General features: G+C 37.5%; 1 protein-coding gene across 2 annotated transcripts; it reads left to right on the top strand.

Moving 5' to 3' along the window:
- The first annotated feature begins 3,515 nt into the window (after nucleotides 1-3,515).
- On the top strand, nucleotides 3,516-16,526 carry LOC129263045 (protein FAM199X-like). 2 transcript variants are annotated; one of them, XM_064100723.1, is made up of 8 exons: nucleotides 3,516-3,671; nucleotides 7,937-8,014; nucleotides 9,379-9,638; nucleotides 11,165-11,354; nucleotides 12,293-12,435; nucleotides 13,409-13,626; nucleotides 14,666-14,767; nucleotides 16,278-16,526. In XM_064100723.1, the coding sequence occupies exons 1-8, from the start codon at nucleotides 3,619-3,621 to the stop codon at nucleotides 16,344-16,346; spliced, it is 1,113 nt and encodes a 370-aa protein (XP_063956793.1). In that variant the 5' UTR covers nucleotides 3,516-3,618; the 3' UTR covers nucleotides 16,347-16,526. The 2 variants fall into 2 exon arrangements, with proteins under 2 accessions (XP_063956793.1, XP_063956792.1); XM_064100722.1 differs by having other exon boundaries at nucleotides 14,663-14,767.
- Nucleotides 16,527-16,738: the final 212 nt, after the last annotated feature.

Raw genomic sequence — 16,738 nt, 5'->3', positions numbered from 1 at the left:
CACCCACCAACCGGGAATGTCCCGACTTCCGTGTCAAAATACCCACGTCAATCTCTTTTCAGTAATTTAATACTTTAAACCACTTTCATACAGCGAATGCATAACCTGTCAAAAGTCATCTTAAGGTAGATTAAACGCCATTCATTTGCGCTGGAGATATTTTGTGGTAATCCTATATGGGAGCCCGTTGTGTAGATTGAATTAAGAATTACAATAACATGGACGTACACATGTCCGCAAGATGTCCTCACTTTGTCGTTATGGGTCCCAATTGTGTGTGTAAGCATGGTAAATGTATGAGAGGTGGGTGTATTGGTGTGTGTAAGAAGCAATGTTTAGATTACTCAACGAAAATCCCTTTATTAAGATTCATATTTCTACATGACTATATTGATAGTAAACTATGATTTGTGGGTGAAAAGTAAAAAATAAAAAAAAAATGTCCCCAGAAGTGCCATAACCACATACCCCCCCCCCATTTCATTATAAAACATGCTTTCTGCTTAAAGATTTTTAAACTTGTTTTACCAAAATTAGATATGAATGGTGTATTAAATCATCTAACCTACTTTCGCAAGTCATTAACGATCTCTGCTGTCGAGCGTAAATACTACCACTGACTACTGAAGAATGATTGGTTGGTTGGTTGAGTTTAGTGTGAAAATGGCGCTATCCATCGATAACCGATGATTTCCGCCAGGCTAAGCGAGAGGGATTCCACCCTCCCCTGTACAGCTCTCGTCATTCGTATAAAAAAGTTGAACAACATTTATTGAGTAAAAAGACAACCTTGAAAGTTGTATTAGCATGAAACAAGTCGTTTCATCTACGTATTCTCTGTGGCGTACAGATAGGGGGCTATCGGCTCTTCCCCCCCCAAAAAAAAAAAAAAAAAAAAATAATAATAATAATTATAATGAAAAATCCATAATTTATTGTTCGAAATAGACATGAAATGAAATACTCCGAAAATTTGCTTTGCCCAATTGATCGTGGGCCCGGCAGCCGCTGTGCAGCGCCAGATCGACGAGGCTCTATCCCTTTAATCGTTGAACGCCAAACAGGGTAGCAGCAACTCCCATCTTTTAACGTCTTTTGGTCTGACGCGGCCGGGGTTTGAACCCCCGACCTCCCGGTTGTGAGACGGACGCTCTACCAACTGAGCCAAAACACCGGTAATAATAATAATAATTCAATTTATTTACATTCTCAATAAAACATGAACAACATACAATGTACATAAGTAAAACTTTGTCACAAAAAAAACGTATTTATGAGAATGAGGGGCCAACAAAAAGATAGCCTCATTGAGCGTTGACCCAACATCTATAAGACAAAGATGATAAATATTCCTAAAACAGATAACACAAATAAAAACAGATATTATACATTGGATACATACATTCCAAATGGCGCAGTTATACAAGCAAATTATAAGAATACAAACATAAAAGATTTTATTTTTAATAACATTTGAATGAATTAAGGGTTCGGCATGTTTTGATATAGAATACGGTAAATTATTCCAAATAATAGGTCCTTGAAAATAAATTGAGTTATGAGAAACTGAGGTACGCAATCGTGGTAAATGATAATCAAACAGACTGCGGGTATTGTGTTGATGAATAGAAAATTAAGGACAAATTTTAGACATTAATATGGAATCAGTAATAAGTGATTTGGTACAAAGATACATATATATTGCGATGTTAAACATATTTAAATCAGACAAAGTAGATGAAGATCGTGAAAAAGTGGCAAGGTATAGGCAATATAAGAGCTATTACAAATTATCCTCACGGCCTTTTCCTGAAGTAATATGTTTATAAAACAATAAGCGAAGACCAATCGATATTGCAGTAAAAACATGTGAGAAAAATAGAGCATAACATAATCAAAATATATTGCGGAAAATATTTTAATCTATTTACCCACACCTTTATAGAAACACGATTGCAAACGACACCAATGTGTTCATGCCATGAGAGTTTATCATGATATAAACTCCTAAAAATTTAAAGAATGAAAGGCATTGTATAATTAAATTGTTATATCTTATTTCTACTCTATCTTTCTCATTTTTTTCTTTGTAAATGTCATAAATTTTGTCTTAGTAATGAAGACTTTGGTGTCGTCAGCATATAAAATGAAATGTAATAGTTTAGATGAATTGCAAATATCATTAATATATAACAAAAACAGTAAGGGGCCCAGAAAAGATCATTAGGGCACAGAGGCGGATCTAGGATTTTCCAAAAAGGGGGGGGGGGCACATTTTTCCGAGGAAAATTTTGACAAGCAAAAAAAAAAAGGTTTCAACTAAAATTTAAGGATATTTCGTCTCTAAAAAACTTTAACCCCCCAAAATAAGTCTTCATTTTCAAAGGGGGGAGCACACTTATGTTTCAACGGCATTTTTACATTACAGATTGTAATTTTGCTTCTCAAAGGGGGGGGGGGAGGGCCGGCTGTGCCCCCCCCCCCTTGGATCCGCCAGTGTTGAGGTACTCCGCATCGAATCGGTTTCAACATGAGTTACACTTGATACAAACTGAAAACGATGTGATAAATAATAAATAGTTACCAAGTAAACCACGTATTCCATAAGCAAATAGTTTTTCCATTGAAATATAATGGTCTAACGTATAAAGCCTTGCTTAAATCGAAAAATAAACCTATCATATATTTTTATCATATCAATTTTTTTGGAATCAATATATAAAAATTCGCGACCAAGAAAAAATCGAAGAGGAAAGAGAAAATGGAGAAACATATTATTTTCTGAATATTATATCAAAATCTATCACAAAATTGGATTTCTGTATTAATAAAAACGCCAAAATGTTTGCTCAATCGCTTCGCTCACACGTAACTTTAAGCGATGTGACATATCTTGCCCCCTCAAAATTGGTCTTTTTTTAAATGCCTTTCCCTCCTTTTTTTGTTTTGCTCCGCCAATAGGGAGTCCTTGGGCCCCCTGGATCCGCCTATGTAAATTTGAAAAGCAAAAAAAAAGAGAAGATTTTATTACAAAATGCAGGGGCCGCGGACGGTTCTCAAAGTGGGGGGCTGAGCCAAAAGTGGGGGGGGGGGGCTGAAGCCACTCCCGCTTCCGCGGCCCCTGAAATGAAGGTCGTTTTTGTGTCAAGAATTTTTTATAAGCCCGGCCGGCCAAAACGGGTTTCAACACAATTAAGATGTTGGTAATTTTTTCTTACATTTCATTCTCCTACGTACGTGACACACCAACCAGAATTCCAGGGGTTTGCTGCCTATGGAAAATAATACACGCAGCACCCCCAATGCCCCAGCACCCCCGCTTCTCAGGTCCATGCCCCCAGTCCCCTTCCCTCTTGATATGGATAGGGATTTTCCCTTTTGAATTCACCGCCCCGAGAATTTATCAACGTTGTCCACGTGTGTAGGCCCGCGATAAACTGTCACTTAACAAATTGATGATTGGCTAGAACCTGTGGGCGGGTCAATAGGTAAGCCTATCGGAGACCGCGATGGTTAGGAGCCGGTGACACACAGTTCACATGCATGACGTATTGCATACCGATGACTGACGAGATCGCAAGTTAAATTATAGTCCTTCTAACATCTTTTATCTATAAAATGTTGGCTGAATACCCAGCCGTTGTCGACTTCGACTTTTCTCCCATTCCGAGGTATGTTTTGTTTGTTTACCGTATTCCAAATGTGATATATTGACGTCCGCCATGTCCGGCTATTTCTGCGCTATCGAGCTGTGCCTGTGAGTGCATGCAGAGTGGCCGTGATGTGTCATCGATGTACACGTTCGATGGCCTCTCCGAGCAGCGAGCTGGTTGTCGTGTGTGCATATGGTCATGGGCATGGCTAATGTTGTGTTCATGGACCAGTTCAGTGTACGTGGTAGTCCACCTCTTGGACTGTTGTTATTTTGTACGATACGACTACCAAACACATAACACACTATATCCCCATATTCACACATACATACACACCCCCTGAAATCCTGAATACAGAATAGTCACTAGCATGGTCACTGATTAAAGTGATATGACAATGACAGTCACTTTTGTCACGCATCTGTCGCAAATACAGTTGGAAGAATTGGACGAAATATCTCCGAAAAATTCTTGTAATTGTTCTTGAAGTCCAGCTCTGGCAACCTTCACAGACTTTATCCTTACATAACTTTTACAAGTTACTGGTTGGAAGTCACAAACATTACACCATCTTTTGGTAGCCATATTATTATTCTACGAAACTTTCTCCAATCCAAACTCACTTGAAATCTCTTGCATTGTTTGTGTGCATTGCACTGTACTGTGCACACAGTACATGCCCTCGCTATGTATGTGTACCGCAAAAATCCTGAAACTTTCGCCCCCGAGATTTCTACTTTCCTTCTAAAAGATCTAGGCCTAGCTCTAAATCATGTACAAAACTTCATTTCCGACATTTCTACGCTCTCGTTGTTATTTTTAAACAAGAATTCATTAAAAAAAATATATATATATTGTGAAAAGACGAAAGAGACTTGCCCGATGTTTACGCCGCCATCTTGTTTCTTATTGTACTTCCCCAATGTTACGCGACGCTCGCGTCCGTAACGCAGATGAATAGGGAGGACTCCCTGGCTTCGTTTAGAGTAAGCCTACGTTAGTAAATGATTTTTACTCTCAAGAAGCTGCCTGGCTACGCTATGTATGGTCGAAACATACTTGAATATTCATGTGCTACTTGCAAAATATTAGGGTGTCTGAACTCTGAAGCCACACTGAAAAGTGTCAGCATAAAACAGGCTGATTTAGGGGGAAATATGGTACATTTTTTCGGGAAATTCAGGCTGAGCACTAGAAAAATGTGATCTGCATTGATTATTAACTTGTGTTTGGCATGTATGGAAAGAGAAAATTCAGGGGCTTCTTTTGACAGTAAGGACAAGTTCATAGGATTATGTGAAATAAGGACTGCAAACCCTTATTTGTGTGTGTGTTGAGATTGCCATTTCCCCATGCATTTTCTATGGGAAAATGAAATTTCTGTTTTGTACAATTTTCACTTTGTCGCAATTTTTCATTGTGATTTTCATTCCAAATCTTTATAAAAATCATACCATCAGAAAGAGCATAAAAATTCCTATTGGATTCTTTATGGACAAGTTTTTGGCATTAATAATAAATTTATACCAGCTCTCGGAAGCTAAAAATTTGGATTTGTGTGTGTCCATTTCTTAACTACACAGCTCAGTCTATGGCAGAGCAGAGAAAAGCTGAAAATTGACCTAATTTCATTCTTAATTTTCCAGCCAATAATTGGATTAAAAAAAGAAATGTTACATTTCTGTCAGTCTGAAGGTCATTTCTCTTCAAATTCACAAAGAAAATGTGATATTTTCTTGAAATAGGAAAAATAATTTTTTCTCCAGACACCCTAGCAATATATGTGAGGGACGGTCGTAACCTCTGGGTCAGACAAAGGTCACAACTTCATTATCTTTCGTCTCGCTGCCGAGATGGTCTGGACTTTTTTTTCGGGGAAAGTGAATCGGTGGGTTAGGTGAATCACTGGAGGGCATTTGTGTGTGTTGGTTATGTGTGCGCAGGGGTACGGTCCGATAGGGTTCGCCCAATGGGCCAATCAATGAAAATCGTCCAGGACGTGGACTATGTGTGGCTGTAACGTCTGACAATGATATTTCAATTTCAGTCAAGCTTAACGTTTATTTAGTCGAATCTAGATCTTCTTAAAGTGATTGGTTAACATTGGTTTGACTTTTTAAAAATCTGAGCTAGAAGGTCACACTTGTCACCTGTGTCTGTGATATGTTACAAAAATGAAGCCCAGAAAAAATTGCTTTCGAAAATAATTATTTAGTGCTTCAAAAATTGAAATATAAAGTGACCAAAAACACCATCTTAATTTCATCCCATACACTTATGTGTACTATTTAGGCGTCTATAAGACGCCTATTTACAAAATCAGGGTTTGCCTTGTAGTTTTAGCTTTTCATTCTCAATAATGGTTGTTTTCAGGGTTTATTAGTTCTAATACATGCACTTGTACACATGTTTCATCTTGGTTTGAGAATTTTTTTAATCGGCTGCTCACAAAGTTAAACAATACCTTTAACTTTAACTTAGACTTTAGTTTCAAACTTTCAGTCAGAGCTGCGATATCCATCATGTGATTCACAATATTCACAGAGACCCATGATTCACAGCTGCACATATCACAGGATCAAAACAAAAGTAGACGGTGAATTTTTAGAGCAGACGGTGAAAAGGGGTAATTTTTTATGAGGAATCTGCTATCACATTTCCATTTGCCGCCAAGGTAATCCTTATGCAGCAAATGTAACCAAAGGAAATTGGTCTCCCAAACTGGAAACTGTCTCTGAAATTGGATACCCAAATTCTTTACAAAAGTCTCTGATCATGCTGATATTGGACTCTTTGTCAATCTCTCTCATGGGAGACAGTCTCCCATATTGGCTGTGCGTGCCTCTAAAAGTTACTGCCAAACTTGATGTGATGCAAAAGCACGACTGCCCCACTGATCCTTAACAGTATTTTGTGTATTTTCGAATTTTTTACACCCCAAAAAATGTTTGATTTTGATTTTTTTTTTATGATCACTTTTAAGGTTCATTTTGTGAAAGCGTTCATCTGCAAAAGTGGTTTCATTGGAAGTCAACGTCTCTCATGTCTGTTGAGAACATTGATAATACTAGAGGTCTATAGGGATTTATATAGCGCACATATCCACTGTGTCGATGTCAGGTGGTCAGCCTCAGGGCACTCCTATATTACCCTGGCCAATTACTGAACTAGGCTACCAATTCTGGGGTGGTATTCTGAAAATTGTCTTAACTTTTCTTGTAAGTCAGCAAAATAACAGCTCGCTAAAATTCTCTTAAATTGGTATTCTGAAAATTGTCTTATCTCTGTAAGGACGTCCCCTATTTTATCTCTGACACGCCTAATATTTCATCATCAACCAATCATTCAGCTTGTTATATGATAAGGTGAACCAATAGAATCGTCTCTTCTGAAAAATAATGAAGCGCATTGATGATATGAGGCGTAATTTCCTTGCGCCCCCGACGCTTATGCTAGTGCGCTTCTGTGCTGAAAATACACGTGGCTCTTTTCAAAGACACATTTTCTCTGAAAAGATTCATCGTCTCGAACACCAATTTTTTATTGCTGAAAAGTCTACCAATCCGTTGTTGTAATGTCTTTGGAATGTCTCCTTTTGTAAAACATGATGTGCTTGCGGGATGCAGCAAGAAATAATTATTGCAGACGGACAAATATCGCATGCAAAAGTTACAATAGCCCCGTACATGTACCTCTTGTAAATTTTCTTGCATTTTGCAAGGAAGTTAACAGAACGCAAAGATAAGAGAATTTTCAGAATACCTTTTATTTCGATATCTTATCTTGCGCAAAGGGATATTTATGCGCCGTTTTTATTTTTTTTTACGCATAATTCTAGCTCTGACATCATACGCGCTCAGCGAAAGTTACAAGAAAATCTACAAGAATTGATACAAGAATTTTCGGAATACGGATTATTTTGTAACTCTAAAGATACAAGAATATTTCTCTTTTAAAAGACAATTTTCAGAATACGGCCCCTGGTGCTCACAGCTTTTTGAGGAATGACTTCCTGCTGGCACTGGTACCCATACATGTAAATCATTAATCATCAGGCCAAGGTTCATGGGTTGGGTGCAGCAACTTGTTCAGAATATAAATTATAATATTGAACATGTTGCATAAAATTGATGAATAATCACCCTATTTTTCTTTTACTTCTGAGAGTTTTTTTTCTTTTTTAGAGAGAGAGAGAGAGAGATACTGTATGTATGTATGTGTGTATGTATGTACAGTATGTATGTATGTCTTATTAATCTTTAATCCAATTTTAATCCAAACAGCCCCCTCTTTGGCAAGGATGATAGTTTCCTCCCGTGTTACCATGGTGAAATTGAGAAGGAAGTGCCACTCAGCCATGGGTGAGTTATACGTGTAGATACTTGTACAGTAATGGTAATGCTATAATGACAGCAACAAAAATTGTTTTGATATAATTCCTAATGATAATAACAAGGATATTTACTTTAATTTGATAGTCTGGGAGTAATTTTCCTGTTTTATGCAATTTGCTCCACATTTTTCTAAAGACTGCTACATGTACCTAAAAGGTGTTTTGTGTAGCAGATTGATTACAGAGGACTGTTCAGATCTTTACTAGCTGAGAACTTTTCCATTGTGACCACAAATAAAGCAAATTTGGTCAGCAAATTTATTACCTGATACTGGTACATGTAATAAAGAACAAGGATAATTATGATGAAGAAATGAAAGGAGAAGGAAGTTAAAGGTCAAGTCCACCCCATTAAAATGTTGATTTGAATAAATAGAGAAAAAAATCAAACAAGCCTAACGCTGAAAATTTCGTCAAAATGGGATGTAAAATAAGAAAGTTATGACATTTCAAAGTTTCGCTTATTTTCACTCAATAGTGATATGCACTACTCAGTGACATGCAAATGAGACAGTCGATGATGTCCATCACTCACTATTTCTTTTGCTGTCTTTTGTTTGAATTATACAATATTTAATTTCTTGCAGATTTGACAATAAGGACCAACTTGACTGAACCATATAGTATTAAACAATGCTAATTCCATATGTTCATGGAGGAAATGCCCGTTGTTTCACTTGACGATGAGAATATTTTATATTGATATTTTATATAATAAAATACAAAAGAAATAGTGAGTGGATGACATCATCAGTCTCCTCATTTGCTTACCGACCAGGATGTGATAATGACTGTTTTGTTTAAATCAAGCGAAACTTTAAAATGTCGTAACTTTCTTATTTCACATCCGATTTTGATGAAATTTTCAGTGTTATGCTTGTTGGATTTTTCTCTTTTTATTCAATTCAAATTTTGTTGGGGTGAACTTGTCATTTAAGAAGGAAGGAAGGAAGGGGGGGTAGGATAGGGGGACAGGAGGAGGGTTAGGTCTTAGGAAAGGAAGGGGCAGGAGGTTAGGGAGGGGTCAAGGCCAGGGGAAGAGAAAGGGGTGAGGAGGGATGAAGAGGAGTACTAAGATTTGAAAGAAAGTGATTTTGCAAGATGAAGAGTTTTGTTATTATTTTTTGGGTAGTTTCTACTACTTACAATACGTCCACGTATATGTTCAGATGTGAAACATGAATTTTCAGATATTTTTTTTTGTCTCTTGACTTCCATACCATCAAGTGGCTGTTGATACATAGCAAACATGTATACCTTCAAGAATTGTTTGAATGTCGGCTAATTGTTTGCTGCAAATGCATTCTTTTTACTTTAAATTCGCCATGCTAGGTTGGATCCAACTTTTCTAAACGAGGATGAGGACGATGTGAGCTCCATCTCGGCCAGCATTCAATGCTCAGATACCCTGGAAGAAAATGAGGATCTCCCCTACCATCTCGTGGACTCTTCCTATCCAGACACTGTGATTGGGCCATCAACCAGCCAGGACTCTCCCATTCACGGCCAAGGGGTGGATGTAGATGATGAAATCGAGGGACTCTTTGGGAGTGTTGACTTTCTTAACAGCAGCTATCTGGATCTAGTGCAAGGTAAAGAAAAGAAAGTGATACGAGAGAGGCAGATTGGCAAAAGTTGGAACAAATTTAAACAATAAGAATTTCAAAGATTATATGGAAATTTGAATAAATTATGAAACACTCCCCTTTGTGTGTTCATACATTTCCGTGGGATTGACAGTGGATCAATATGTTCTTTTTTCTTCCATTGTTTTTGTCAGTACTTGTCAGTATCTTTATTGTATTTAGTGATTTGTGATGAGATATGAATGATAATCTGATTGGTTTATTTCTTAACCCTAATAGACTGGACTATTTCAACGCCTAAGAAGAGGGGGGGGGCTGATTCAGCCCCCCTCCCCCCTTTTGATCTCGGCCGTCGATTGCGCGATCGCGACTAAGATTGGCACGCGCATTACCCATTGCATTAAGTACAAAACTATAACATCAAATTCTGCCAAAAAACTTATCGCTATTAATTAATTAAGCTAATTTATGCGTAAAATCAGAACTTTACTCTTATTAACTAAATAATGCCCCTAAAATGCTTATTTTTGGTTCACAGACTCTTTATAGGAATCTGATCAAATGTACCGGTACCTTGAAAAATTTTAACATCACATTAATATTTTCTTGCATATTTTATTGTTTTCTAAATTGTTTATGTATTTCTTTGTTTTTTCCTTTCTATTTTTTATGATTTTTTCAATGGAAATTGTCCGGGACTTTATCTTGACCATAATCAAGAAAAAAATTAATTGATTTTAATTAGTAAAAGCAAATAAAAATAATGATACATTTATGAATTTTGGCTAAAAACAATATTTGCACATTGGATTTGTACATGAATTTGTGTTTTTGAGCCATTTTTTTAGGTCTGCATGCACTTACAAAATATAATGTAGTTTTGGAACCGCGAACTGGGGGGTAACAATTTTGCTCTCAAAAGTTGTGCGAGACTCAGTAAAAAGTCAGTGAGCAATGCGATAAAAAGAATTTGCCCGGCGGATTCATCGCGAAAAATATAGAGGGGGGTGAATCAATCCCCCATCCCCAGTCTTTTTAGGGTTAATACACTGTCCCACTTATGCTTTTCTGCATGAGTAATCATCAGAATTATAGGTTTTGAGCTAAGATTTTATGATTTCACAAAGATAAGTTAACATTAATGTACCAGATCTAGATAACCGGTGTGTTGGCTCAGTTGGTAGAGCGTCCGTCTCACAACTGGGAGGTCGGGGGTTCAAACCCCGGCCGCGTCAGACCAAAAGACGTTAAAAGATGGGAGTTGCTGCTACCCTCTTTGGCGTTCAACGATTGAAGGGATAGAGCCTCGTCGATCTGGCGCTGCACAGCGGCTGCCGGGCCCACGATCAATTGGGCAAAGCAAATTTTCGGACTATTTAATTTCATGTCTATTTCGAACAATAAATTATGGATTTTCATTTTTTTTCTTTTTTTTCATGTATGATGATATGGTGGCATTTAACCTTGATTTTAAAGACTTTTTCATGAAATGATTGTTTGCTGCTACACCTATGTTTTACCTTTAATCTCAGAACCTGTATCTTTGGATGTCCCTAATGTCCTTCAACCGGTTGAAGAGGATTTTGATCTCGGTTGCTTGGAAGAGGTACACGAAGAAAATTGCAATATTGACGGGTCAAAGGTCGCAGATCAGAGTATCCCCTCTACATCATCAACATCCGGGAAACGGAAGCGGAAGAAGAAGATGGAGGATAAGGGTTGGTCAGTATCGCAATATAGTAATGGCCTAGGCCCGTATTCTGAAGTCAAGTTTAACTTAGGCCATGGTCTATCTCTGTGCTAAAATTATGCGAAGCCAAAGGTGTCAAAATTTGTATTAAGTTGTATGTTTCTTATGTTTACTGTGCTCTTTCCTGATTCATCGATGGTGAAGACTATCATTTATTTATACTTCCTAGACAATTATGAATGATTTGAGAGCCAAATGAGCTGAAATATGATATCTCTACCGTTAGTGATTTATGTAACAATTGGCTATCCATACTTAAACCTCAACTTTAAACCTGAGTTTAAGTTAAACCTGATGTCAGAATATGGGCCTTAGTTTCTATACCCTTGCCAAATAAAGTTTGAAGGGGATATATGGGAATCAGTGTACGGTTTGGCAGGCAAGTTGGTCCATTGCAAATGTTGCAGATCGAACTACTTCCTCAGTTTTTAACCAATGATCATATCATTTGGCGGCTTGGCGCACACGTTGGTCTCGAGGTAAAGATGTGTAAGGCACGTTTTTGCACATGTGTCGCTTTGATACAAATTCCCAAATCAGTAGGGAAATCTTTTAGGTCTTTTCTACAGCTAATTTCCAGAAACTGACTTGCTTCAAAGCATTTCATCAAATTTTATTTGTTTCCATATCATTTCCAATCATTACAAAAAGTATAAAAATACATTTATAGTATTTTTGTTTGTAATAGAAATACTCTGAAAATTCATTTTGCCAAATTGATTGTGGGCCTGGTAGCCACTGTGCAGCGCTAGATCGATGTTGCTCTATCCCTTCTTAAATTGTTGAACGCCAAACAGGGCAGCAGCAGCTCCCATCTTTCAAGGTCTTGTGTGATGCAGCTAAACTTAGCCAAAATCATTTTCATGGTGTGTCTATTTAAAGATTGCTATCCTTTCTTTCTTTCATGAAGGGGTGAGATGGATGGAGAAGAGAAGGAAGAAGTGGCAGAACACCTGTCTTCTGTGCTCAGATCACTGCTTGGCCCCAGAGAGCGGTTAGAAGTCATGTCTCTGATCTCACAGGACTTGGTCAATGAGAGGAATCTAGTTATAGGTAGGAGAAATGATATCATTCTGAAAAAAGTATAGTTGTCGGTGTGGGACTTGGTCAGTTTATGAATCTAGTAGAAGGTAGGAAAACATTGTAACATTATGAAAGGACTCTAGTTATAGGTATGAGAAATGATAACATTCTCTAATCTCAAAGGACTTGGTCAATGAGAGGAATTTAGTTACAGGTAGGAGACATGATAGAAATTATAGGGTCAAAGATCACAGAAGTCATTATTTACCAGAAAGTATGTTTTAGGTGAGAACTAAAGAAACGTTCAAGGGATAAGCTTTTAACTTGGCCTATACTGGTAGGGGCAATGATCTGAGTAGTTTTTGGGGTCATGGGGTCAGAGGTCATAACATACCCAAATACTATGTTCTTGCGACAACTAACCATTTAAGGGTTTCATACATGTATATATGATGAGGATCCGATTTTGGGACCACATTGTAGAAGGTCACAGACGTCATAATTGATCAAGTTTTGAGGTTTGAGAAGTTACATAAAAGTTGGAAACTGTTACAGACCTGCCAACCAGTACGTTTTAGCCGTATTTAGTACGTTTTTGCAACCAAAATACGGCAGTACGTTTTTTCTTTGAAAAATACGTTTTTTGTTAAAAAAAAAAATAATAATAATCTCTATATGTCTCTATTTCATAAAACGTGCACAAATATGGTTATTAGATCAATGTAATTTCAGGTAACTTTTTTTTTTTTCAATCATTTTGTTCAAACCAGGGTGAAGATATACACATGTTTTAATAGTTTTTTTTTCATCTGCAAGAGCAGTGCACATTTTAGCTTGCACGCAGCTTGAGCGCCGCGATGAGCGAGTGCGCCAAGCATTTTATTATGAAATACACTTTATTTGGGAAAAATACAGTTTTTTTATCACAGAATACAGTTTTTCATTCCCAGAGGTTGGCAGGTCTGCTCTTAGAGATCAATGATCTTTTTCTTACTTTCAATAGAACCGCACATGCTGAGTGAATCGACCCTGGCGAAGCTAGAAACTTACCTGGAGGAACAGGAGATTACGGGAGAAGCCAGCGATTCCGAACTCATCTCGGAGCCGGAGAGGATGCGTAGCTATGGCAACGCCACCAAGAGGAAGTGCTCCAGTCTCCCCGCATCACCTCAGCATAGGGGGAGCTTCTCGGAGAGGTCGCCCTCGCTAGGGGTAAAAAAGGTTAGTGTTATTGGACGTTGTTACCATCGTTATCCATAAGCTGGATGAAGCTTGTTGTGTGCTGCCACATGTTTGACCTGAGTACACAACACTATATCGGGCCATACCAATGCGTTAAGTACTCCCCCTACGCACACAATTTTTGTAACTTTGTCTGCGCTTGACCTTTTGACCCTAGGAGTACCTTTTTTTTTGTTGTGGCATGCCCCCGTAAACCAAGGCACATAGGGGAGTTACAAATTGATGCAGAGGTTCAAGTCCTTGGTCATGTCTTTGGATGGCGTTGTAATTGATCGGCCCTAGACGTAAATTATCATTTCTGATCGATACCCAGTTATACAAAATGCTATAATAATTACAAACACATACTTTCAGACTTGTTTTGAGGTTTCATAATTCACTTAAGCCAATATTAATAGAAACAGAACTGCTGCTAAAAACAACAGTATCGTTTAGGAACTGGTACATGTGTGGTTTAAATTGATTTATGATTAGTAGGGACCCACAATATGTTTTTGTTAGATAATGAAAATCAGATTGACAGGAAAGAGAAAAATGTGCATTCATGCCAAATTTCCACATGCAATGAAAGGGACGGTTTTATAACAAAACATATTTCCTGTCTTTCACAGTTTACAATTGTCCTCATTCCACGGAATTGTGGTTTAGAAGATATAAGTCAAATGGAGTGTTGAATGGAGTGTGATCAATTGCAAGTCTTTTTCGGTCCCTAAATCAATCATAAATCTTTATATTAATTGCAAATTCGTGATTAATAGCTAATCTGCTTCTTACAATATAAGGAGTGTAATCTGATTGAATTCGGCTAATATTGATCTATCAGTTGTAATATTGGAACAGAACGTTTGCAGGTTATTGCAAATATTGTCTTGCAACACACCCTAAGTATGATTTAGACCTTCAATTTCATTATTCCTAGGGCAAGTCCTCTTTCAATTCTGAGGAATATTGTTTCATTTATTTTATGGTGATTAAAACAACTCAAATTAATCTTTGAATGAATTGGTTTGTTCAGCAGTCCGGTCAGCAGAAGTCTCTGAGAGGTTGGAAACGAAGAACTCGTAAAGATTACAGACAAGCATCCAAGGAAAGGAGAAGCGGACTATTCCATAAGGAAGAGGTGGGTTAATATCACACAATATGTGAAGGCAGTCGAGACGAATTATTAAGTAGTTTGTAGGAAGATAATAATAGGAAAGGATATGTGGACTATTCCAATTAAGGAAGAGGAGGGGTAATGTCAGAATATGTGAGAGAAGACAAGAGGGATTAAATAAGTATTTATGTGGTAAACTAATAAGAAATGAAAAGTAGACTATTCCATTGGGAAGAGGTGGGTTAATATCAGAATATGTGATAGGAGAAAGGAGGGATTAAAAAGTATTTTGTAGGAAGACGGTAATAGGAAAAGAAAAGTGGATTATTCCACTAGGAAGAAGTAAGATAATACCAGAATATGTGAGGGGAGACAAGAGGGATTAGAAGTAATTTGTGGTAAGATAATAATAAGAAAGGAGAAGTGGATTATTACATGAAAGGAAGAGGTGGAATAACATCATGTGTTAGGAAAGGCAAGAAGGATTAAAAGGTATTTTGTGGTAAGATAATACGTAAGGAGAAGTGGACTATTCTATGAACAAGAGTTGGTGAGATAATACCAGAATAGGCCTAAGTGAAGGGAGGCGAGAGGAACATTAAAGTATTTTGTAGGAAGATATTTGGAAAAGAGAACTGGAATATTCCAATTCTGGAAGAGGTGGGATAGTGTTCAGAATATGTAAGGGACGCGAAGAGGGATCAAAAAGTATTTTGTGGTAAGATGATAATAGGAAAGGAGAAGTGGACTATTCCATTATGAAGAGGTTGGTTAGTACCAGAACATGTGAGGGGAGACGAGAGCTTACAGTTATTTTGTGGTAAGATAATAGGAAAGGAGAAGTGGACTATTCCATTATGAAGAGGTTGGTTAGTACCAGAACATGTGAGGGGAGACGAGAGATTACAAGTATTTTGTGGTAAGATAATAATAGGAAAAGAGAAGTGGACTATTCCATTATGAAGAGGTTGGTTAGTACCAGAACATGTGAGGGGAGACGAGAGATTACAAGTATTTTGTGGTAAGATAATAATAGGAAAAGAGAAGTGGACTATTCCATTATGAAGAGGTTGGTTAGTACCAGAACATGTGAGGGGAGACGAGAGATTACAAGTATTTTGTGGTAAGATAATAATAGGAAAAGAGAAGTGGACTATTCCATTATGAAGAGGTTGGTTAGTACCAGAACATGTGAGGGGAGACGAGAGATTACAAGTATTTTGTGGTAAGATAATAATAGGAAAGGAGAAGTTGACTATTCCATTAGGAAGAGGTGCACTAATATCTGAATATGTGAGGGATTAAAAAGTATTTTGTAGCAAGATAACAATAGGAATGGAGAAGTGGACTATTCCATTTGGGGAAGAGGGGGGATAATGTAATATTTTTTTCTTATTCACTCATCTCATTTTATTAATCCTCTCCCCATTCTCCATTTTATCTTTCACCATATCTTCTTCTTCTCTTTTTCATTCTTCCCTTCGCCTCTTCTTTACTATCCTTGTAATTATTCTCTTTTTGTTCTTTTATGCAGGTCATCTCATTATCAACGAGTATAGGGGAAGAGGAAGAATGTGGCGACGAAATTGATATATTAGCATAGCCCTTGTATTGGAAAACAGTAGATAAAAATGATAAAAAAGGTAGATTGTAGACAGAAAACAGTACACGAGTCGCAATGAGAGTTTTGCTCTTCGTTTATTTTTCACTTCTTCTTTGCATCAGTTTGAGATAAAACTTTAGATCAGGGTCCTGTTTTACAAGAGTTACGATCGATCTAATCAACCGGGGGGGGGGGGGGGGGGTGGGGCAGTCAAAATATATTGCTGTACACACGCGTGACAAAAAAAACGTGTTTAAAGGGGTGTTTTTTCAGTTTTGGACGCGGGCCGCGCGGGTACTCGTTAAGGGTATAAAAAACACTGATTTAAAAAAAAGGGGTAGATTTGAAAGACTGGTCTATGGTCAATCGCAGGTTCAAACGTATTTAGGGTA

The sequence above is a fragment of the Lytechinus pictus genome, chromosome 6, assembly GCF_037042905.1.
Source record: "Lytechinus pictus isolate F3 Inbred chromosome 6, Lp3.0, whole genome shotgun sequence".
Taxonomy (NCBI): domain Eukaryota; kingdom Metazoa; phylum Echinodermata; class Echinoidea; order Temnopleuroida; family Toxopneustidae; genus Lytechinus; species Lytechinus pictus.
This window is presented reverse-complemented; position numbering and strand designations above follow the sequence as displayed.